We start from the raw sequence: 21,972 nt of genomic DNA, 5'->3' as shown, positions 1-21,972 counted from the left end.
CCTCTCTTCTTCTCTCTTTCTCCTTTTAATTCTTAAATTCCATTTTATAACTTCTTATTTACATAATCACTAGGCAAATTACTTAATGCCCCTTATTCCCTTGTTGCAAGTGTCGCTTTCCATGTAACAAACGGGTGCTTGGTGGTAAATTTTCGGGGAGATTCGTGGCTATTCCAGCTAACCCCAACACATTATGTTGGAAAGTGAAATTTAAATGCAATTATTTTAAAAATTATAATATTTTAAAAAATATTATGAACATATTTATTACAAAAATTAATAAAAAATGTTAATGAAAAATTATTTGCTTACAAATAAATTTAATTGATCCAAAAGTAAAATATAAAAGTTTTTCATTACAATACAGAGTTAGTGAAAAAATTATTATAACTATTGGCTACTTTATAATTAATATTTTCATGTTATTAAAAAAATAATTACAAATAGTGAAAAATATTTCCATGTTATTTTAACTTATCTATCTTCTTTACCAACTTCAATAAAGATTACAACAGTCACTTCAAAAATAGCTACTACCTTAAAAACTCACCCAAACCACAAATACACAACAGTCACTTCACACAACAACATGAACACTACTACTGCCCAACACCCTTTAGTCTAAATAGAACAGGATCTGGGGCTATCTGTGGAATGAATAAGAGGAAGAAGGGAGGGGTGGGAAATTGTTCTTTAAGCAAAACCCAGAAATAAAAATGAAGAATTTGAGAGCCAGGTGTTTAATCTTAAGAAGTAACTTGCAAAGAAAAACAGACAAGTAGTTACAGAGAGCTTTGCTTACAATTCACTTTCCACCACCATCTACCTCGATTTTAACATTTACACATAGAAAAAAGATCACTAGTAAAAGATAGAAAATATGGGAAACAGAAAAAGAAAAAAGTACTATTTTTTAAAGCATATCCTATGGCTATCTATTATGCTATTCCTTTACACACACAACTCAAGAGTCTGAGGGTTAGGCACCTACCATGACTCCCCAATTTCACTACACGACAAGGGTCTATCGTCTATGTCTATCTACTGTGTCAATGCAATTCAATTCAATTCAAGTGCTGAATCCAAAGAGTGAAGAAGACAGGAATTAACAGAATGAAAGAAAAGATATATATATATATATATATATATATATATATATAGAGAGAGAGAGAGAGAGAGAGAGAGAGAGAGAGAGGAATGTCAGAGAAAGTTTAGGGATATCAAGGTAGATATTATTCAATGAGTTAGTTGTTTGTGATGTGGGAAGAGAAAGAGATATTGGAAAAAAGTAACAGAGAAGTTGAAGAGGGGTCATGTTGTGACAGACAGAAAAACAGGATAAGAGCGTTTCTGTGAAGTGTGAACGGGGTCTCAAAAGGTCCACTGCTAGTGCTATAGTTTTATTTAAACTTAAAAAACACTACAGCCGTTAAAAATTGTAATTCTTTTTCCTTTGCTTTTGTCTTGTTCTTCGTGTTATTATTTCTGCTCACTTTTGTTGCTGCGCTGCTTGATCCTGCCTCTGTCCTTTATTGCAATGCAAATTGCGGGTAGTACTTTGCTTGTAGCTACCGTGCCCAGTACAAAATCCTTCAGGAATCAGGAGTCTTATCTGTATGCATTGTTGGGGTTGAGCAAGCTTTGAATAGTTTAGTTACTTGGATTTTCGATGGCCTCAGGTTCAGATGCCTTAACTTCAGAAGGATTGATCTGGTGTGCATCTTGATTTATAAGCTGTGTTTGGAATTCTTTTGGATTTGTAGCATTTATAGTAGTCAGTGTGTTAGCACAATCTGAGGTCTGTGGTATGCCAGAAAGCCATGACGGGACAGAATGCAAGCTAAGGCATCCACAGCAGACAGTAGAATATGAGGAAGAACATCGGTTGAATGTGTCACCTGAAAACAAACAAATATATCAAGCAGATTGAAAGAAAAGGAATAACATGGTTACAAGATCTAATCTGAAAGTAAAAACAAAGAAATATTGGCATACTTTTCTATAAAATTGCTGCTGATATGATAATCGCTCTCTCAAGTAGTTCATCTCAGAAGCATCAAGTGCTGTTGACTCAAAATAAAGCCACTGATCTATATGATTACTCTAACTACATTATCAGAAGACATAGTCTTGTGTCCCTCTGTACAATCCTTTGCTAGAGCAACAGCGATCTCTTTGGAAAGCAAGAATAATGGAAGTAGTCCAACAACAGTACAGTTCCTTATCCACATGCTGCAGTCGTTGATAGTAATCTCATTCTCATCATATACAACTAAAGAGCAATCAAAAGTTTTCTGTGGTGACAACTTCGAATTTACAGAATGACTATTCAAGCAAGCCTTTTGTTTTGTTCTGTTGGTAGGGTCACTATATGCTCCAATCATCTCTCCCCAAAGTACTTCATCACCAGATAGATAACGCATTAATAAACCTCCTAACACCTGATTTGACTCTTTAGAAAATGTGAAACAAGGAAGATTCTCCAACTTGGTAGTGGTGTGAATTTTCTTTTCAATTTTGTGAACAGATACTTTCTGTTTAATACCACTCCTACACAAAAAAAAGGTTCATTATCAAGAAAACAATATGTAAAACTCAATAAAAACACATTAGTAAAACTGTAAATTAATTCTTACACAATGAAAAGGAAAATTGCATATGCAATTTTATATTAGCTAATATACTTGGCAGTTAGAAATTACCCCGAATTTTCGATTCTAAACCCCATTTTCTGGGATAATTGATGCACTGCAACACATTCTTCAGTTAGCTTCAAAATTGTACACCGCAAACAAAATTAATATTCTGTGAATGTGTATAGCAAATACAATCTGCATATGCCAAACAAACTGATATCAGCTATATAATCATCCTTTGAAGATTTCCAATGTCTATTAGCCCTTATGAAATATTCAAATTTAACAAAAAGCCAAAATGTATGCCCAATTCACCAGGACGGTTCAGGAAAAGACCAACAAATCATACTATTTTTTAAAAAAGAAAATGTAGCCCATATCACATTTCCATGTGAAACAGATAAACAACATAAAATACTCCATGGGTATTCTTAGTCAGTGAAACCTTCATCCTTTGATGCTAAAAAAATTTCTTATGTCTGGGAAATCTCTATCCTTGTTGATTCATCAACAATGGGTTTTGATGCTGGGGATGCTCCATCTCCTTTTTATTCTGCATTTTCACTGGCATGCCAACACAAATAAAATGAAGTGAACATAGTGTGAAACAGGTCTATACAAGAATACTCAAAGACCTTAAGCCAAAACAGAAATCTCCCAATACCTGATTTGACTCTTCAGGAAATGTGACATGAGGAAGACTACCCAACATCCTAGTGGTGTCAACCTCCTTTTTGGTTTTGTGAACAAATGATTTCTTTCTAATCCCACGCCTATACAAAATGCAGGTTCAGAACAAGAAAACATTATGTACAACAGAAAGAAAACAAATACAATAGCAACAGTTCCCATCCAGGCATGGGACTATAATTCTTACAGATTTAAAATGGAAATTTAATGTGTGCTGCAGTTAGAACTCACCCGGAAAATGTACAACTAAGCCCCATTTTTTGGGATAACTTCTCCACTAGAGCACGATCTCTAGTAGACAATTCATCAAAATTGTACACTGCAGTAAAAATTCAGATCATGAATGGACACATTTACAAGCCACAAATTTATATAAGCACCAAATCATCCATCAAAGATTTTCAGTGTAGATTAGCTTTCACAGACTAGCCAAAAGAATTCAAAATTTCTCAACTAGCCAAAATGGTTACATAACCAATTCATACAAAATGCCAAATTAACGGGAAATATTAACAAAAGGACCAACGACCAATGAACCAGAAAAACTGTTTTTCTTCGAAAAAACAAAAGAGGCCCACATCATATAGCTGCATAAAATAAACAATACCCCCAATAATTGCAAACAAACAAATCATGGGCAATGTAAATGAGTCAAACCTTCATCTTCTGATGCTAAAATTTTTTTCAATATCCGGGAAATTTGAACCCTTTTGGGTTCATTAACAATGAAATTCTGATGTTGAGGTGGCTCTGGCTCTTCTTTCTTTGAGATTGCTTCGGCACATCAACCTAAATCAAAGCAGAGGGGAAGTATAGTCTCTCACACAATGAATCAAGTACAAGAGAGAATAATAAAACTGGAAGCCAAAAGAGCTGTGTCCCAATACCTGATCTGATGCTGCAGAACATGAGACAAGAGGAAGATTCTCTATCAAGGTAGTGTTGTCAACCTTGAGATTATATTAGTTTTCAAATTTGCAAAGGAGGATAAGCTTGTGAGCTGGACATGGTGAGGATCCGAAGACTAAGATCCTTGGTGTGAGTAACTGGTCTTTATTTATTTATTTTTTACTAAAATCCAAAACGGACCAAAAAATAGAACATATCAACACAAAAAGAACTCTGACTTTCCTTTGCTTGATTGCACACTTCATCTAGGATTACTAACTCAATGGACCTACCATGTATAATACATGGAAGAAAATGTACACTATTCATTCAAGTTTGTTCACACTGTACAGTCACAAAGACAGAGAGATATGAAAGGCATTTCATATCATCCTTTGCAAATTTGAAAACTAATATAATCTCAATGTTTCAACATCAAGATGATATGTAAATGATTTAGACTCATCTTCCATGTGATCAGAGAGATATGAAAGGCATTTAAAAACAAGTTCTAGATGCAAGTGTGAATTGTCTTCTACAAAGAACGGGAGGATCTTCTGATTAATCTCAATCCAACTACACCCTGGATTCTTCTTTAATCCAAGCTCTTTCATCTTTGATCTCACCACACGTACTTCATCCCACTTATGTGCAGAAGCATACATATTTGACAAGAGAATATAGGTTGATGAATCATCAGGATCCTTATCAATAAGCGTTCTTGCAATTTCAGCTCCCAAATCAATATTTCTGTGCAGACGACATGCAGAAAATAATGTGCTTAACAACTCAACATCATCCCTGATTTCAGGGTTTTGTTGCAGAATCTCATATGCTTCATGCAATCTTCCAGCACGTCCAAGAAGATCAATCAAGCATGAATAATGTTCAACTCTAGGTATAATGCCATAAACATTGATCATTTGATTGAAGTAATAGCATCCTTCGTCAACCAACCCAGCATGGCCACAAGCAGATAGTATAGCAAGAAAAGCAACCCTATCAGGTTTCACGTTGGACTGCAGCATTTCAGCAAAAAGCTCCAAAGCTCCATAGGCATGACCATGAGACCCATAAGCAGTAATCATGGAAGTCCAGGACACCAGATCCCTTTTGGGCAAACATTTAAAAACACTGAATGCTTCATCTACAGCACCACACTTTGCATACATATCAAGTAGAGCTCCCATAACCACTTCATTGTTGTCCAATTTTTTCTCAATAATCAGATTGTGAATCTCTTTACCTTTTTCTAGTGCTGCTAGTTGAGAACAAGCTGTCAAAACACTGGTAAAAGTAATAGCATCAGATTCAACATACGATTTTCTCATTTCACTAAAGAGGCCAAGGGCTTCAAAAAGTTTCCCTTCAGCCACATATCCAGAAATCATAACATTCCAAGAAACTACCTTGGACTTTGGTATTAATTTAAAGATCTTTTCGGCTAACTCTACCTTTCCACATTTAAAGTATAGATCCATGAGTGAACTATTAACGAAAACATCAGGCTGTATTCTGTTTCGTATTGTATATCCATGCACAAACTTCCCCTCTAGTAGTCGGGCTGATCGTGAACAAACCATTATTAAACTACTTAAGGTAGTCAATGTTGGCTTGACTCCTTCATTGTACATCCTCTTAAAAAGTTGAATGCATGATATGATGTCACCTTTCAAACCATATCCACTAATCATGGAATTCCAAGCAACAACAGTCTTTTTAGGCATCTGCTCAAAAATCTCTATGGCCATTTCTAGATGACCACATTTTCCATACATGTCAACAAGAGCAGAGCTAATGAAACTGTCCAGCAGAAAACCACTATTGATCAATTCCTCATGGATTTCCATTCCCCTGTTCAAATCCAAAAGTCTAGCACAAGATGAAATAGCAGTTGTGATTGTAACCGAATTAGGCTCAAATCCAAATCTTCTCATTAGGCCAAAATATTCTAGGGCATCTTTGAAGTTTCCACTTTGATAATAACAAGAAATCACTGTATTCCAGCATGCCACATCCTTCTCAGGCATTTCATTGAACAGCCATATGGCTTTCTCAAATGCATTGCATTTTCCATACATACCGACAAGAGAGCTTCCAACAACAATGTCCATCATTAAACCAGTTTTTATCAAACATGTATGAATCATTTTTCCCAAAACATATCTATGCAGCCCCCCACAAGCCTTAAAAACACTAGGGTAAGTATAACTATCAGGTTTTAGGTAAGGGTAGTGTAACAACTTCTCAAAAAGCTCTAGGGCTTCCACATACATGTAATTCTTAGTGTAACCTGCCATCAAGCCATTCCACAAGGATATCTCACATGGGTTTTCCATGTTATCAAAAACACACTTTGCATGATCATACAAATGGCAAGAAAGATACTGGTTAATCAAGGTCTTGCACAAGAAAATATCATTTTGCAAGCCCAAAGTTACAACTTTCTGATGAATGAGCTTGCCTTGCTTCAGTGACTTGGAATTCATACAAGCTCTCAAAAGGGGTAGTAGTTTTCTAGTGTCCATTCAGCAATGACCAGAGAGACACTACACAGAAACCATAATCATCAATCTAAATTCTAAAGCATGGGAATAAAACAAATAACAAACAAAAACACAAATACAATCACTCAAATTGCTAACTTCCTAAAATCAGTGGAAAATCCAACGACCTTAAATTAATAGGAACTACAAACACCCTAATGCCCACCCCATCTAAGATAACCATCATACTTATAAAATTTCCCACAGTTAAATGACAGCATATTCAGTAAACAAAGATCATGAGCATATCAGAGTTCTTGCAAAAGTAAAAGAAGATGACATAAAAGTATTCGGTAAAATAAAAAGTGTAAACATAAATGACATGCATAAGTTTCCCTCTAGTATCAATACTCCATCTCATTGAGGACATCCCTATTGGCAAAGGAGAAGAAGCAACTAAGGTAGTAATTCTTTAATTAGAATGATAAGCCAACCCATAATTAGAACTTCTCTATCACTATTATCAGCATAAGTAGAGACCAGAAAGAGCATCAACTAACCAAACTTGACTACATTTTTATTCAACTAAAGAATAAACCATATTCTGACTCAAGTTCAAAATGTGAACTTTGATTATAGATTGTAAATGCCGCATCAATATGATTCTAAAATTGCCACCATAAATTTCGGTGGTATTAGCTGCTGAATATGAGAGAGAGAATGCTCACCTGAGAGAGAGATTTGCAGAAAACTGAACAATCAAAAAGTATCTGAGTTTTGTTTTAAGAAATTGTGTTTGACACGAGACTTTGTAAGGTTGTAGTGCTCCCGTGTTCTGGTTTTTCGGTTGAAAGGTTTGTAGTGTGCACTGTGTACTGTGTAGAGCGACGGTGAGAGAGAAGGGGACATTGTGTAAAGGACAAAGGGAGAAACAAGTTGAAAAAGAAAATGAAAAAAAAAATGGAGAAATAGTCAAATTGGTTCCCAACGTCCCTATTGGTGAGAAATTAATTCTAAGATAAAAATAAATAAATTTAATTTACGTGAAAAATATAATATTTAAAAAATTTATTTGATCATAAATTATATTTTTTAAAATTAATTTAAAATTAAATTATAAAATTTAAGAATCAATATATAACATTTTACATATTTATAAATTAAATTTGATGATAAAATATATTTTAAAAATTAATTTAATATTAAATTATAAAATTCAGGAATCTATCATTAATTTCAACACTAATTTGTACTGCTTGCAAAAATCATGGAATAAATTTAATTTTTTATTGGACAAATTTATATACGCGTCACAATTTAATGGATGAATTTAGCTATTTAGTGAAGAAAAAAAAAAGAAAGAAAATACAGAAATCGTAACCATTAATTAAAACTAAATGAAACATCAACGGTTGGAATTGAGTTTCTCACGGTGAACTGTATTTTTCTTTCCCACGGTTGAAAACAAAAACCCTACTCTGTTGTCGTGTCTTCTTCGTTTGGATTAAGGTTGTTGGTAATGCTATGGCGAACACCGATGAACCCAATCTCATAAACTTCTCCTCCGTTGGTGAACCCTCGAAGGTTCTCATGGACAAGTATTTGAAGATAGTCAAAGAATTTGTGGACTCCAACGATCAAGGTTTTCACTGTCTTCTTTTCTTTTCATTTCTACTTTACTCCCTCACTCACTTACTTGACTTCAAATTATGTTATGCGCCCCATTCGATTTTAATAATTTTTTCATAACAAAATGTTAGTATTTTGCTTACTCAATTTTGTTTGTGCACGCACATACGTATATATTGCTTTATCATTACATTTTTTTAACCACTGTAATTAGGAACTTTGGCTCCATGAGACCCCAGGTATGCCACAAGCTCCGGTCTTTTGGGCCGACTACAAGACTAATGGAGTAATGGGTTTAGTCACGCTTAAAAGTTAAAACTTCTCACTCCTCACCAAAGAAGAGTGTATTCTGGGGATTGAAACCAGTTGTCAAACTTCTGCATATACTCTGCTTATTAATGTTTTGTAGAATATGAAATCAAGCAATCCAAATGTTGCATTGGAAGATTTTATAAAGTAGGATAACATATCAATGGCTATCCAAATAATGTGAAATTTTATATACAGATTAGAAAGATAATATCATGATTCAACGGTTGGATTGATTAATTCTGTCTTCTACATAAAGTTATTAAGCAGTGTAACGGCTAAAGATGCCTGATGTCAATTGATATATATATATATATATATATATATATATATATATATATATATATATATATATATATATGTCATTTTCTCAAGTTTAATTTAGGAGGAATAACTTGTCAATCCTTGGAACATGCACACCCTTAGGTGTCTAAATTGTGTGTTTGATTTGGATTGGGTATGAATTTTGACTAGTTGGTATTGTTAATTTTCAAATTCTGTTGGCTTGTTCACAAGGAATTATGGACACTGAAAAGCATAGAATAATGTTATATACATATATTACTTTGTGTTGCTTTGCGCTTTGTATATTATTATTATTATTATTATCCATCCATTCATGATCTGGATTTTCTTTTTACGATTTTGAAACTAGATTGTCTCATGAATAATGTCCATTAACGAATAACTTTTGTGAAAAAAGTGGTTTAATATATACTCTTTCTTGGTGAGTGCTAAGTTGAGCACATATAGAAATCCTTTCTATATCTCTAAGAATTATATTATTGTGTCTGGAATGGAATTGTTGCTAAAGCAATGCCTTTTATTTGGTCTCACATTTTGTTTTCTTGATATTGAACCTACATTTTTTGTAGGGTTGGGATTAAACGGAGAGTATCTATTGACAAAACCAAAAAGGAGGTTGACAACACTACCTTGATAGAGAATCTTCCTCTTGTCTCATGTTCTGCAGCATCAGATCAGGTATTGGGACACAGCTCTTTTGGCTTCCAGTCTTTTATTATTCTCTCTTGTACTTGATTCATTGTGTGAGAGACTATACTTCCCCTCTGCTTTGATTTAGGTTGATGTGCCGAAGCAATCTCAAAAGAAAGAAGAGCCGGAGCCACCTCAACATCAGAATTTCATTGTTAATGAACCCAAAAGGGTTCAAATTTCCCGGATTGTTTTGGACTGTTTTAATCTCTACGCTGGTAACGGGTATGTTTGGATTGGAGAATTGATTAGGTGGTGAACTAAGGGAAGGATTATTGGATTAATATATGTAGGTTAGACTTTAGTCTATGTATCTATCTCTTTGCACGTGCCATGATTACTTTGCTGCTGTATTATCGTTGAAGCTTATTTGTTGGATAAGGAATTTGATCAAGTCTGGTCGTGGCATGACTGTGCATTTAAACAAGGTTTTATTTCATTTTCTATGTATTTTGGTGTATTACATGAGGAATTGTATAAAAAAAAACCCTAGGGAAATGTGTTTGAATTTTATTTTCAAAAAGTGTTTTTCGTTTTCAACATGCAAGCAACTAAACATGGTTGTTCGGACAGTTGGTGGAGGGTGGTGAGAGGCATGAAGTAGAGTGTGGGGTAGAAGGAGAGGCTGAACAAATGAAAAAAGAAGATAAGAAAGCTTCCCTCAGCCGATTATGTTTTTTGCTTTTTAAAACACTTGTTGTGGAAACAATTTTCAAAAAGGAAATAAGGATGAAAATTTGATATCTGAGTAGCAAGTTGTGTGGAATTGTTTTAGAAAACAGTTTAAAGCAGAAAAGTGACAGATGAATCAAACAGGCCCTTAGTGAATCATTCTTCTTTTTTTGGGTGGGGGAGGAGGAGGGTGTCATGCATTTTGCTTTCATGTTCAATCTTTTGTTTTTTGTTAATATTTCATGCACAATCTGATTGATGAGGTTTTTCTTGTTATTTTGTACCAGTTTGACGACTGCATAAAGGATTGTGAAAGGGCTGTTGAAAGGGGAAAAATACTAAGATCGGATTACAAGATGATAGCAAGAGCTTTGACAAGGAAAGGGACTGCATTGGCCAAAATGGCTAAATGCATTACCCAAATTTTAACCTGCCATTGAGAATTTCCAAAAAGCACTTACAGAGAACCGCAACACAGACACCTTGAAGAAACTGAACGAAGCTGAAAAGGCTAAGAAAGAACTAGAGCAACAACAAGCATTATACAAAAGCTATAAAAAGGAACCCAAAAGATGCTAAGGTAATAATACCCATTGAATAGCAGTGATAATCCTTGTGTTCAATAGTTAATGCAAATCCTGATCATGAAAGAATATGACAAAGCTTTGGAAACATACAGGGAGGGTTTGAAACATGATCCTAACAATGAGGACTTGCTTGATGGCATAAGAAGGTATGGTATCGTGCTACATTCCTGCTATTTTTGGGAGTTAATATTGCCACTTTCCATATGCACCATGACAATGCAAGTGCGTAATCACCATAGTATCATACATTTAAGATGTTTAGAACAAATTAATAAGGCTATCCATGGAGATTTTACACCTGAGGAGTTAAAGGAGAGACAGGTGTGACTTGTGTTCTGATAACCTAATGAACTCTATTGACTAAATCACCTGAAATGGGCAATTCATATGTGCAAATATTTAATTTTATGTTTTTGCAGGCCAAGGCAATGCAAGACCCAGAGATACAAAGCATTCTGCAAGACCCTGTTATGAGACAAGTATGCTCCCTTGTTGATTGAAAGTTACTATGTGTTGTGTCAATGTAATAGAGGAACTGGCTGTGCTAACGAGAGTTGGGCATGTATGCAGGTATTGATTGATTTCCAGGAAAATCCCAGAGCTGCAGAGGAACATGCGAAGAATCCAATGGTGATGAACAAGATTCAAAAGCTTATCAGTGCCGAGATTGTGCAGATGAGATGAATTTTATGGAAGGTGGCAATCAAGCAGAGAAACAATTGACAATTGTATTTTTCAGTGTGACTATATAATTTAAATAATTAAGATAACAAATGAAGACTATAATATATAGAAATATCGAATAGTATATACAAATTCATTTAAAGAATTTAATATTACACACACTCACATTGTTGTTTACTAACCTGATACTATTAAGTTGCACGAAAACCTCTTGTCAAACTTCAATCGTATATTTTAGTTCTGAATATTCAGAAAACTTTCTTAGCAGATATTTGGAATGGCTGAAAAGGAGATGGAATATAGGGTCGAATTATTCAACAAGTAGGTTTCCCTGCTGTTGTAAGCAAGTACAATGTAGAATCTGACTGTATTTGTTTTATGAGAATTTTTGTTTGCATAATAATTCATTTGGCTAACCTTTTGTTGTTTTTACCATTCAGGATGACCCAGACCTGTTTCAATAAGTGTGTTGACAATAGGTAGGGAAACTCTTCTGATTGCATAATCTGCTTGAGAAAGTGTCATGTTTGATGCCCTTCAAATGTCATCCAGTCCAGTCAATTTGACAATTTGGAGATTAGTTTCTTAATTCTCAAGAGTTATCAGCTGTTGCATTATTTTGAGGATGGCTCAATGTGAATGTTATGATAATATCTGTTTACCACTTTTTCATCTCAGGTATAAGGAGTCTGAGCTAAATATGGGTGAAAATAGTTGCATTGACCACTGTGCTTCAAAATATTGGCATGTAAGATGTTACTTAAGTTTACTTTTGGATCTATCACTGGCACTGTTTTGAGTTGTATATTAGGTATCCTTTTTTTCTCATCAAACTCTATTATGCTTTAAGATAGTTTCTCAGACAGAAGTTTTAGGATGAAATCTTACTGGGGTTTTAGTACTTGTGGATTACAATGTTTTGACTTCAATATGGTTTTTGCTTTTGAAATAATGGGAAACTGCAAATAGTGATTGTCTTATTGTCTAAGGAGATTTTTTTTTTTGGCTAGGTGACTAATCTAATTGGTCTGCTGCTCGGTTCTGGGAGGCCTCCAATGTAATCCAAGTGTTTTGTATTTTCTTTTGCGGTTAGCAACCAGTGAGCTATGCCACTTTTCTGTTGACTTAAATCGTGGAGAGTGATTATGGATTACTTATTGTCTAGGGTTGTACAATTTTGTTTTTCTTTGAGAATGACTACAATTTTGGTTTCAAGTGTACATTTTACTTAGAATAAAGTATGTTTGGAGTAATGGTGATTGTTTATTTGGCTTCTGAATCTAGTAAGTTTTGGGAAAATTCTCTTAGAACAGAGTCAAATCAAGGGAAAGAACAGGCTCAAAAGCAGTTCCTTACATTAGGAAAACAGCCTAAATCTAGACCTTTTGCTACTGTAAAGGGATTAAGAGCCAACACTACTGTTGTTCCTCATCAATCTGTGAATCCAAGATTGGAAAAGATATTAGAGAAAGTTCTAGTTAAACAAGAGGTTTTAGTGTGTCATGCAAACACCAATGTGAAGGAGATGCTGGAGGTCTGGTTCACCAATATCAACAGAGTTGGCATAACCAATTATCTAGTTGCTGCTTTAGACGATGAGACTGCATAGTTTTGTGAATGAAATCAAGTCCCAGTGTATAAAACAGATTTAGATGACGGAGTTGATACCCGAATAATTTGTTTGAAAGCTTGTATGTTGGAGGTTTGGATAAGGCAATGCACTTGATGCAAGAGAATTTAGTACAACTAGGGTTGAAGAGAGAAGATTGTGCTGATATGACATGGATGACATTAGCATTTGTTAGATATACAAAACCAAGTATGTGAATGCACCTAACAACTAAAATCTGTAGCCAAGTTGGTGCTTGGCATGGTATCATAGCTTCTATGATCAAGTGGCTAACATTGCAATTAAAAGTCATACTATTTCTTGATATTAAACATCTAATCAGTTCCAAAATTTATCATCCATATAATAATTTAGCAGAAGTATCTACAAATCTTGCAAAGTAATTTAATTAATTACATGTTTCAAAGAAAATATAGATGAACAGGAGCTTATGCTTACCAATGACCTGGAGCAGTCTCTGTGTTGGTGTGTTGTCTACATACCCAGTATTTTAATGAACCTTCACAACCTACATTTAAAAGACAGCAATATATTAGGTTCGAAATAACCGTGTCAAAACTACAAACCAGATCAGGACATGGCAAATAGATTTATATATAGATATATTTATTATAAAAATTAAAAATTAAAAATTAAAAATATTTATTATTAAAATTAGAAGAGAAAATAAAAAAATCATTAATAATATAATTTTATATTTCAATAAAAAGATTTCTTTTTTTAATTTCTTAATTAATGACCTAAGAGTATTGGTTATCATTTGTCTTAATATTAAATTTAAAAACTAAAGTAAGATTTATCAGGGATATCGGTGAAAAAGAACCATTACGTTAAAACGTGAAATGATATTTTGGTACAATTTTTTCGTAAATCTAATACTTTATTTGGGACCGTGTGAGTATTTTTTTAATATATTTTTATATATCATATTTTGAAAGTCGTATCACTACAAGTGCAAGCTAAAAAGAATTCCTTCTTTAATAACTTCTTACAGTAGTTAAATCGATTACAAATGTTAATATTACTTTTAACTGATATTTATTTTCTCTAAAATTTAAAATTACAAATCTAATTTATCTGTTCACACAAATAGGATATTGTTCTCTTAGCTTTTGCGGATGATGTTATTCTTTTTGCGAAGGCTACTCTTGACCAGGTCTATTTGGTTAAGAATATTTTAGATTTGTTTTGCAGGAGTTCGGGGCAGACAATAAATCTCCAATTATGTTGGAAGACACTTGAGCAACAAGTTAGTGATGAGAAGGAGATACCATGGACTGAGGACTAGGATAAGTATATTGGAGTCCCAATCTTTCATAAGAGACCCTCCCGAAATACTTTTCAATTTATAATTGATAAAGTAAATCAGTGCTTGGAAAGCTAAATCTCTATTTTTGCAGGAAGAGTGACTCCGAGATGATGTTGCCAAGGTATGTCATGCAAACTACACTCCTACCCAAATCCACTCGTGATGATGTTGATAAAGTCTACAGGAATTTCATTTGGGGTCATAGCTCAATGGACAAAAGATGCATCTAGTGTCATGAGACAAGATCAGCACTCACAAGGAGCAGGGAGGGCTAGGCTTGAGGAAAATGAGATATGATGAGAGCCAATTGGAGATTCTCCTGTTTGGGCTCCTTTTATCAGGAGCAAGTATCGTTGTGGCTCTAGTATTCTGCCAATGCTCAATAAGCAAACACAAATAAAAAACTTTTGGCGGGGTATTTGTTCTATTTGGGACACATTCTGTCAGAATATCATTCGAAGTTACCATCACCTTGATAAAATTTTGGAACGATGCTTGGATTCCAAGCTGTGGCAGATTGGTGGATGTAGCTGCTAGTAACACTCCCCATTATGAGCTTCAAAAATCTGTGGCTGAGTATATTGATGTGAATGGTTGTTGGCAAATTCATACAATTAAGGATTATCTTTCCCCTAATGTTGTGAAGATGGTAACAGATATGGAAGTTAGTTACAATACTGACCGAGCAGATAGTATAGCATGGAGAGGAAGTCTAGTGATGGAGTGTGCTTTATGAAATATGTGTATGAGGTGAATGGTGTAGCAACTCACAAGAATCATGCTCTCTTCATGGAGATGAGGAAGTGGAAGGATCCTGAATATGCAAAGGGCTTTCTTTGAAAGATCAGCCAAGAATGCATTCTCACTAATTTTAGGACAATGCTTTTTGGTTTAAGCCCTTCAAATTTATGTCCTATTTGTGATGATTATGAGGAACCATTCACACAAAAATATATCAAAAGACAAAAAAATTATTTTATTATGAATTTAACTTACCATAAAACAAAAATGTATTAGGAAATAAAAGAAAAATTAAATATTTATTAAAAATAAGATTAAATTATCCATTTAATCCTTATAGTTTCATGATTCATATTTTTTTAGTTCCTATAGTTTTAAAGTGATATTTTTAGTATCTATAGTTTATATTTTAATTTTCTTTTAGTCCTTATAGTTTGAAAGTGATTTTTTAGTCTCTATTATTTATATTTTAAAAAGATACGAACAGTGAAACTATAAGAAGTAAATTAGTGATTAAACTTAAAAATAAAAATATATTAAAGTCTTTAAATTTGAAATATTATTCCCATTATTCTGGAGCAACATAACTTCATCCAAGTTTTTTTCCATTGAATTAGTTGTACCCATGGTACTGCGTGCGAATGGGAGCCGATACAACAGGAAGCAAGACAGGGCACAGTAGCTACAAGCAAAGTACTACCTGCAATTTGCATTGCAATAAAGGACAGAGGCAGGATCAAGCAGCGCAGCAACAAAAGTGAGCAGAAATAATAACACGAAGAACAAGACAAAAACAAAGGAAAAAGAATAAAAAAATTTAACGGCTGTAGTGAATCACAGGAGCAATAAGCGGGAAACAAGGCAGTGTTTGTTTGATTAGAACCCCGACAAAGTTACCTTACCTTAACTTCACATATGATCTAGAGATTAGGTGGAGATATTTTAAAGCGATTATATACTTTTTTAAGTTTAAATAAAACTATAGCACTAGCAGTGGACCTTTTCAGACCCCGTTCACACTTCACAGAAACGCTCTTATCCTGTTTTTCTGTCTGTCACAACATGACCCATCTTCAACTTCTCTGTCACTTTTTTCCAATATCTCTTTCTCTTCCCACATCACAAAAAACTAACTCATTGAATAATATCTACCTTGATATCCCTAAACTTTCTCTGACATTCCCCTCTCTCTCTCTCTCTATATATATATATATATATTCTGTTAATTCCTGTCTTCTTCAGTCTTTAGATTCAGCACTTGAATTGAATTGAATTGCATTGACACAGTAGATAGACATAGACGATAGACCCTTGCCGTGGCGAGAAATTGGGGAGTCATGGTAGGTGCCTAACCCTCAGACTCTTGAGTTGTGTGTGTAAAGGAATAGCATAATAGATAGCCATAGGATATGCTTTTAAAAATAGTACTTTTTTCTTTTTCTGTTTCCCATATTTTCTATCTTTTACCGGTGATCCTTTTTCTATGTGTAAATGTTAAAATCAAGGTAGATGGTGGTGGAAAGTGAATTGTAAGCAAAGCTCTCTGTAACTACTCATCTGTTTTTCTTTGCAAGTTACTTCTTAAGATTAAACACCTGGCTCTCAAATTCTTCATTTTTATTTCTGGGTTTTGCTTAAAGAACAATTTGCCACCCCTCCCTTCTTCCTCTTATTCATTCCACAGTTAGCCCCAGATCCAGTTCTATTTAGACTAAAGGGTGTTGGGCAGTAGTAGTGCTCATGCTGTTGTGTGAAGAAGTAAGGAGGTGTTGCTTTGCCTAAATTGTGGATGGACATGGACAGGAGGAGTTGGCTATGGCGCAGGATGTCGTCTAAGAAAAATCTGGGTGAAATTGAGAGTTCTGGCTCAATGTCGTCTCATTCTGAAAGATTTTCCGATGATCAGGTGCCGTCTTTTTAGTTGCATACATTGTTAACTTCAGTTTTGCATCCTATCATGGTTTAATTATATTTGTTTCCATCATTTTGCATTACTGAACAAGGGGGAGTGGGGGAGAGAATACCCTAGAACTTAGATAGCTCTGTGTATTTGTGGTTTGGGTGAGTTTTTAAGGTAGTAGCTATTTTTGAAGTGACTATTGTAATCTTTATTGAAGTTGGTAAAGAAGATAGATAAGTTAAAATGACATGGCTTTAACACTACAAAATTGAGAAATTCTGAACCAAGAATGCGGCCTTATCCATTCCAAGCTATAACTATAAGTGATAGGGAGGGAAAATAAGAAGAGAAAACCTGTTGAGTCAAGAATACAATAGACTAGAATGCTGCTTGCTTCCTAGTGGGAGAGGACTGTTGTTGTTTTACTAGTCTATTGCTTGAGATGATTTGAAGTTTCTAGGAAGGTTGAAGACATTGTTTATTATTTGGTCTGCTATTTTACTTGAATATAAGTTCCTAAAGCTTGCAGACCATTGATTCGGTCCTCCTTTTAGTTTGAGATCTCTGATTGTTCAAATTAATGTAAATTGGGGGGAATTTGATGAATGATGTTTTTTTACCATGATTTAAAGGTATATCCCACCCAAACTACTCCGTCTCCAGAAGGCACGTGTGAGGCTGCACCAAATGATGAAGTTAATGATGTGAAGACTCTGACAGAAAGATTACTGCTGCTCTTTTAAACTCTAGTGCCAAAGAAGATTTGGCAAAGCAGCATGCTAAAGTTGCGGAAGAAGCTGTCTCGGGTATCTGTTGTTTGGCCATCTTGCATCTCAATAACTTCACCTTGATTTGACAAACAAGTTTATCTAAATGAGAAATCTGTTGAGGCATTGAGCAATTGCAATTGAGTGTTTTTTTGGTCTGATAGTTGTGTTTGTTCAAGTGTTGATCTTGCTATGGTTTATGAAAAACGAATATCTAAAATTATCCAAACATGCTCTAGGGGTTATACTAAAATGTGCTTCATCTGCTTGTCCATGATTCATTTCTCCTGCCTAGGGTAGCCATGACTATATCATAAACTTTTGGTCTAGGCGGATTTTTAGGAAGTTTAATCCAAATTCTTTAAAAGGCATTTGTATTGTTTTGTTTTCTTTTTTCGGGTTAAAAGACTTACATTAACTAATGAACTGAAGATCTTTAATTATGTGGCTTTGATTAGGCTGGGAGAAGGCTGAAAATGAATTATTGATTCTTAAACAACAACTCGACAATGCAAAACAGGAAAACTCAGTTCTTGAAGACCAATTTAGTCATCTTAATGATGCACTCAAGGAGTGTATGAGGGATCTTCAACAAGCTAAAGAAGAACAAGAGTAAAAGATTCATGAGGCTCTAACAAATAACTCTTATGGCTTGGAATCCAAAAGACCCGATCATGAGTGGAAAGTTGTTGATGCTGCTTCATCAGTTCATTTGGATCTTCAGCAGAGGCTTGGGGATAAGGAGAAAGACAATTCAAGTCTTAAAATAAAGCTACAGTCTCAACTCGAGGAATTAAAGTTCAGGACCATAGAAGGGATTTGAGTACTCAGGCTGCTGAAGCAGCAAGCAGGCAACATTTGGAGAGTATAAAGAAGGTGGCTAAGCTAAAAGCTGAGTGCCGTAGACTGAAAGCTATGGCTCGCAAAACATTATCTGCTAATGATCACAGGTCTGTAGCTGCCTCTTCAGTTTATGTAGAGTCTTTTACTGACAGCATGTCAGATATTGGAGAGAGGCAATTGGTAGTTGAAAGTGATATGCAAAAATTAGGAGGTTGGGATGTGAGTGAAGGTGAGCCAAACCACCATGATTCATGGCCATCGGCTTTAATCAAGAAACTTGATCAATTTAACAATGAAAACACCGCTGGAAAAAATAGTATGGTCTTTTCAACCGAGATGAATCTGATGGATGATTTCCTTGAGATGGAAAGGCTTGTTGCACTGCCAGATACTGAAAGTGTAAGCGTTTTCCTGTGGAACGTACTGCACCTGACCAACTCAATGGTGGCTGTGGAACAAAGAATGCTGAAGTGGAAGCTATTGCTCAAAAGAATGCTGCACTGGAGAAGAAACTAGAGAAAATGGAGGCAGAGAAACTTGAGCTAGAGATGGATCTAACCGAGTGCGAAAAGCAGCTTCAAGCATCACTGAGTAGGATAAAGGAAGTGGAGTTGGAGGTAGTAGAGCTCCAAACTAAGTTGGCTCTTGCAAACAAATCAAACGAAGAACCATACGAGAAACTAAAAGCAACTCATGAAAAGAAAGAGATAGATGAGTCAAAACTCAGAGTTGCTCACACTGAAGCAGAAGAATTGGTTTTGAAAATTTGTTCATTAGAGGAAGAGATTGAGAAAGAACGAGCTTTGTCCGCTGAGAATTTGGCCAAGTGTGGAAAGTTGGAGGATGAGCTCTTGAGAATAAAGAATGAAGCTCAACTCCAAAAAGACACTGAGATTTTTCATGGAGAAGGTGTTAATAGTGAGTTAAAGCAGGTCAGTTTGGTAACACACAATGGGAACTCCACAATTTAAGCCTTCTTTAATGTATATTATATATTTGTTTAAACAGACTGGCACCATCAACTCTATCGTTTTCAATGTGAATATTGTCAAGTGCATGATGCTTAAAGGCTTAAAGCTAAGTTTTAGTTCAAATACTAACTCGTGATGCTAGTCTCAAATTACAAAAGATTTGTTGGAATTGCATTTGATTACTAAGTAGGTAAATACAAGTGATGGGTGTTGTCCAACTCTAAATATTTTGCATTAACAATATTACACATAAGTATTTTCATATAAAGAGCTTAGCATCTTTCAATGCAGGAGAAGGAACTAGCATTGGCTACAATTGTAAATTTGCTGAATGCCAAAAAACCATCGAATCTCTTGGACTGCAGTTAAAGTCCCTTGCAACATTGGAAGACTTTCTACTTGATTCAGAGAGCCCTATGGAGTTAGCTTGTGAAGTTACACCAGGTCAGTTAGCCCTATGGAGCCCTATGTAATTATTACATGGTGTACCCACTACCCAAACCCATTACCCTCAACCATGTCAGTACTACTTAACCAACCCTGAATTCAACCAACCCATGAAAAGCAATTCTGATTTCCTCAAAGTTTCCCTTCAGCAAGCCGTACATAGAGCACAAAGGAGTGAAACACACCCATGCCCTTGTCCCTAGTCCCACAGTGTTCATGAGAACTATATCCATGTTCAGCAATTTGCCAAAGGGGTTGTAGTCAACAAAATTATTTCTTTTCTACTACAAAGTTGTGGAATTCCCACTTATCCAAAAGCTTATCCAATGAATGAATGGCCTTTCGTGGTTGTGTCCGCATATATAGTAATATATTAATATTCTTCATCAGATAACTCATAACGAAACAGTATTACATTTTATTTTGAACACTATAATAAGCTAACTATAACTATATTTTAGTATAAAAAAACATAGGAACACGCATGAACCATAGAAAATGAAGAAATCGGCACTGACCCGTTTGCAACCCAGTACCTGTTGTTCAGAAAAGGAAGAAATTCCCTGCAACCAACATTACGAAACATCAGCCGTAAAAGAAGTTCCCTCACACTTGGTTATTTTCAACGCCATTCTTAAAGTTTTACCATTTATTTATAATTTTGACGGCAATTGTTCGAAAGTGTGAACTACGCAATTGTTAAAAGTGTGAACTTCATATTAATGTCAAATGAGCGTATACAATAAGCACGAACGTGACTGGGGTTGTTCGAAGCTCCTAATAAAAGCTTAAAAGAAGGTTAACCTAACTAAGTACAACCCTCACTAACCTGATTTCGGCAAAAGTGATCGAACAATATCCTTCTTCACGACCTCGTCGCGTTCGAGTCGCGAAGTTGGAGCCGTCAAAGAAGCTGAAAACAAGCTGGCCGGGAACTTCGAGCCGTTAAAACAAGCTTAAAAGAACAACGTGAAGAGGCTAGGGATCGAGTTGCGTTGGTCAAGGTGCAGAGGAAGAACAATACCATTTATTTATAATAATTTAATATTTTGGTGGGATTCATTTCCATTTTAATGACTCTTTCTTTTGGTTGAGACTTGAGAAATAAGAACAATCAACATATATATATTTCACAATTTTTAGCCGATAATAATAAAGGTGCTGATTGTACATTCTTCAAATAACTTATATCTTTAAATACATAAATCACTATTTTTTTTTTATAGGGGTGGGAATAAGTCAAGTCGGACTACATGACCTAGATGAAGTTAGGTTCAGACTCTTTTAAAAGTCTATTAAATTAAATAGAATAGAACATGTTTAAGCTGATTAAAAAACCTTATAAATATGATAGGCCGTTATCTATATATATATATATATATATATATATATATATATATATATATATATATATATATTATTTTTTGGGTACCAATATATAATATTATTTTTTGAATACAATTAATTTTTTTTTGGTTAAAGCTATGACTTTTATATTCCTTTTTCTTTAATTACGATTTAGGTGTGAGTCATGTGTCCTTTTATATTTTTTTTATTTAATTACGATTTAGGTGTGAGTCATGTGTCCTTTTATATTCTTTTTTCTTTAACTTTCCTATTACGCCATAAGATATGAAATATTTATATTGAAGAAGGTTTTAAAAAACCTATCAGGCCGGCTTTTAAGAAGGTTAACCAAAATAAAAAGTTTTTGATAGACTATAAATCAGACTCAAGTCTCAAAGATTCATCATAAACTAAGCTCAGGCCTTCACACGTTGAGTACA

General features: G+C 34.7%; 3 protein-coding genes, 1 long non-coding RNA gene and 1 pseudogene across 12 annotated transcripts; 4 read left to right on the top strand and 1 right to left on the bottom strand.

Moving 5' to 3' along the window:
* Window positions 1-1,198: 1,198 nt before the first annotated feature.
* LOC114386671 (pentatricopeptide repeat-containing protein At5g27110-like) lies at window positions 1,199-21,269 on the bottom strand. 8 transcript variants are annotated; one of them, XM_028346703.1, is made up of 12 exons: window positions 21,015-21,269; window positions 20,704-20,748; window positions 15,846-15,957; window positions 13,646-13,715; window positions 4,214-6,763; window positions 3,984-4,115; window positions 3,558-3,645; window positions 3,301-3,409; window positions 3,082-3,200; window positions 2,703-2,831; window positions 1,996-2,550; window positions 1,199-1,898 (listed from the first exon to the last, which is right to left on the bottom strand). In XM_028346703.1, exon 5 carries the CDS (start codon window positions 6,740-6,742, stop codon window positions 4,625-4,627), a length of 2,118 nt encoding a protein of 705 aa, XP_028202504.1. In that variant the 5' UTR covers window positions 6,743-6,763; window positions 13,646-13,715; window positions 15,846-15,957; window positions 20,704-20,748; window positions 21,015-21,269; the 3' UTR covers window positions 1,199-1,898; window positions 1,996-2,550; window positions 2,703-2,831; window positions 3,082-3,200; window positions 3,301-3,409; window positions 3,558-3,645; window positions 3,984-4,115; window positions 4,214-4,624. The 8 variants fall into 8 exon arrangements, 6 of the variants coding, with proteins under 6 accessions (XP_028202504.1, XP_028202502.1, XP_028202505.1 ...); XM_028346701.1 differs by having other exon boundaries at window positions 15,881-15,957; XM_028346704.1 differs by having other exon boundaries at window positions 15,881-15,957; window positions 20,722-20,748.
* LOC114386673 (hsp70-Hsp90 organizing protein 1-like) lies at window positions 8,192-11,589 on the top strand. Of its 2 annotated transcripts, XM_028346708.1 has the most exons (7): window positions 8,192-8,342; window positions 9,514-9,622; window positions 9,723-9,859; window positions 10,594-10,886; window positions 10,986-11,214; window positions 11,313-11,372; window positions 11,464-11,589. In XM_028346708.1, exons 4-7 carry the CDS (start codon window positions 10,879-10,881, stop codon window positions 11,575-11,577), a joined length of 411 nt encoding a protein of 136 aa, XP_028202509.1. In that variant the 5' UTR covers window positions 8,192-8,342; window positions 9,514-9,622; window positions 9,723-9,859; window positions 10,594-10,878; the 3' UTR covers window positions 11,578-11,589. The 2 variants fall into 2 exon arrangements, with proteins under 2 accessions (XP_028202509.1, XP_028202508.1); XM_028346707.1 differs by lacking the exons at window positions 8,192-8,342; window positions 9,514-9,622; window positions 9,723-9,859; window positions 10,594-10,886 and having other exon boundaries at window positions 10,900-11,214.
* Window positions 11,472-12,830, top strand: LOC114386674 (mitochondrial import inner membrane translocase subunit TIM10-like). The gene is made up of 5 exons (XM_028346710.1): window positions 11,472-11,589; window positions 11,846-11,898; window positions 12,018-12,056; window positions 12,256-12,325; window positions 12,588-12,830. Exons 2-5 carry the CDS (start codon window positions 11,855-11,857, stop codon window positions 12,636-12,638), a joined length of 204 nt encoding a protein of 67 aa, XP_028202511.1. The 5' UTR covers window positions 11,472-11,589; window positions 11,846-11,854; the 3' UTR covers window positions 12,639-12,830.
* Window positions 14,174-15,498, top strand: LOC114386675. Its single transcript, XR_003661141.1, has 2 exons — window positions 14,174-14,500; window positions 14,608-15,498. It is a non-coding gene; the product is annotated as an uncharacterized LOC114386675 (long non-coding RNA).
* LOC114386672 lies at window positions 15,868-20,538 on the top strand (annotated as a pseudogene).
* Window positions 21,270-21,972: the final 703 nt, after the last annotated feature.

The sequence above is a fragment of the Glycine soja genome, chromosome 15 (genome assembly GCF_004193775.1).
Source record: "Glycine soja cultivar W05 chromosome 15, ASM419377v2, whole genome shotgun sequence".
Lineage (NCBI taxonomy): Eukaryota > Viridiplantae > Streptophyta > Magnoliopsida > Fabales > Fabaceae > Glycine > Glycine soja.
The sequence above is the reverse complement of the archived record's forward strand: the minus strand, read 5'-3'. Positions and strand labels throughout refer to the sequence as shown.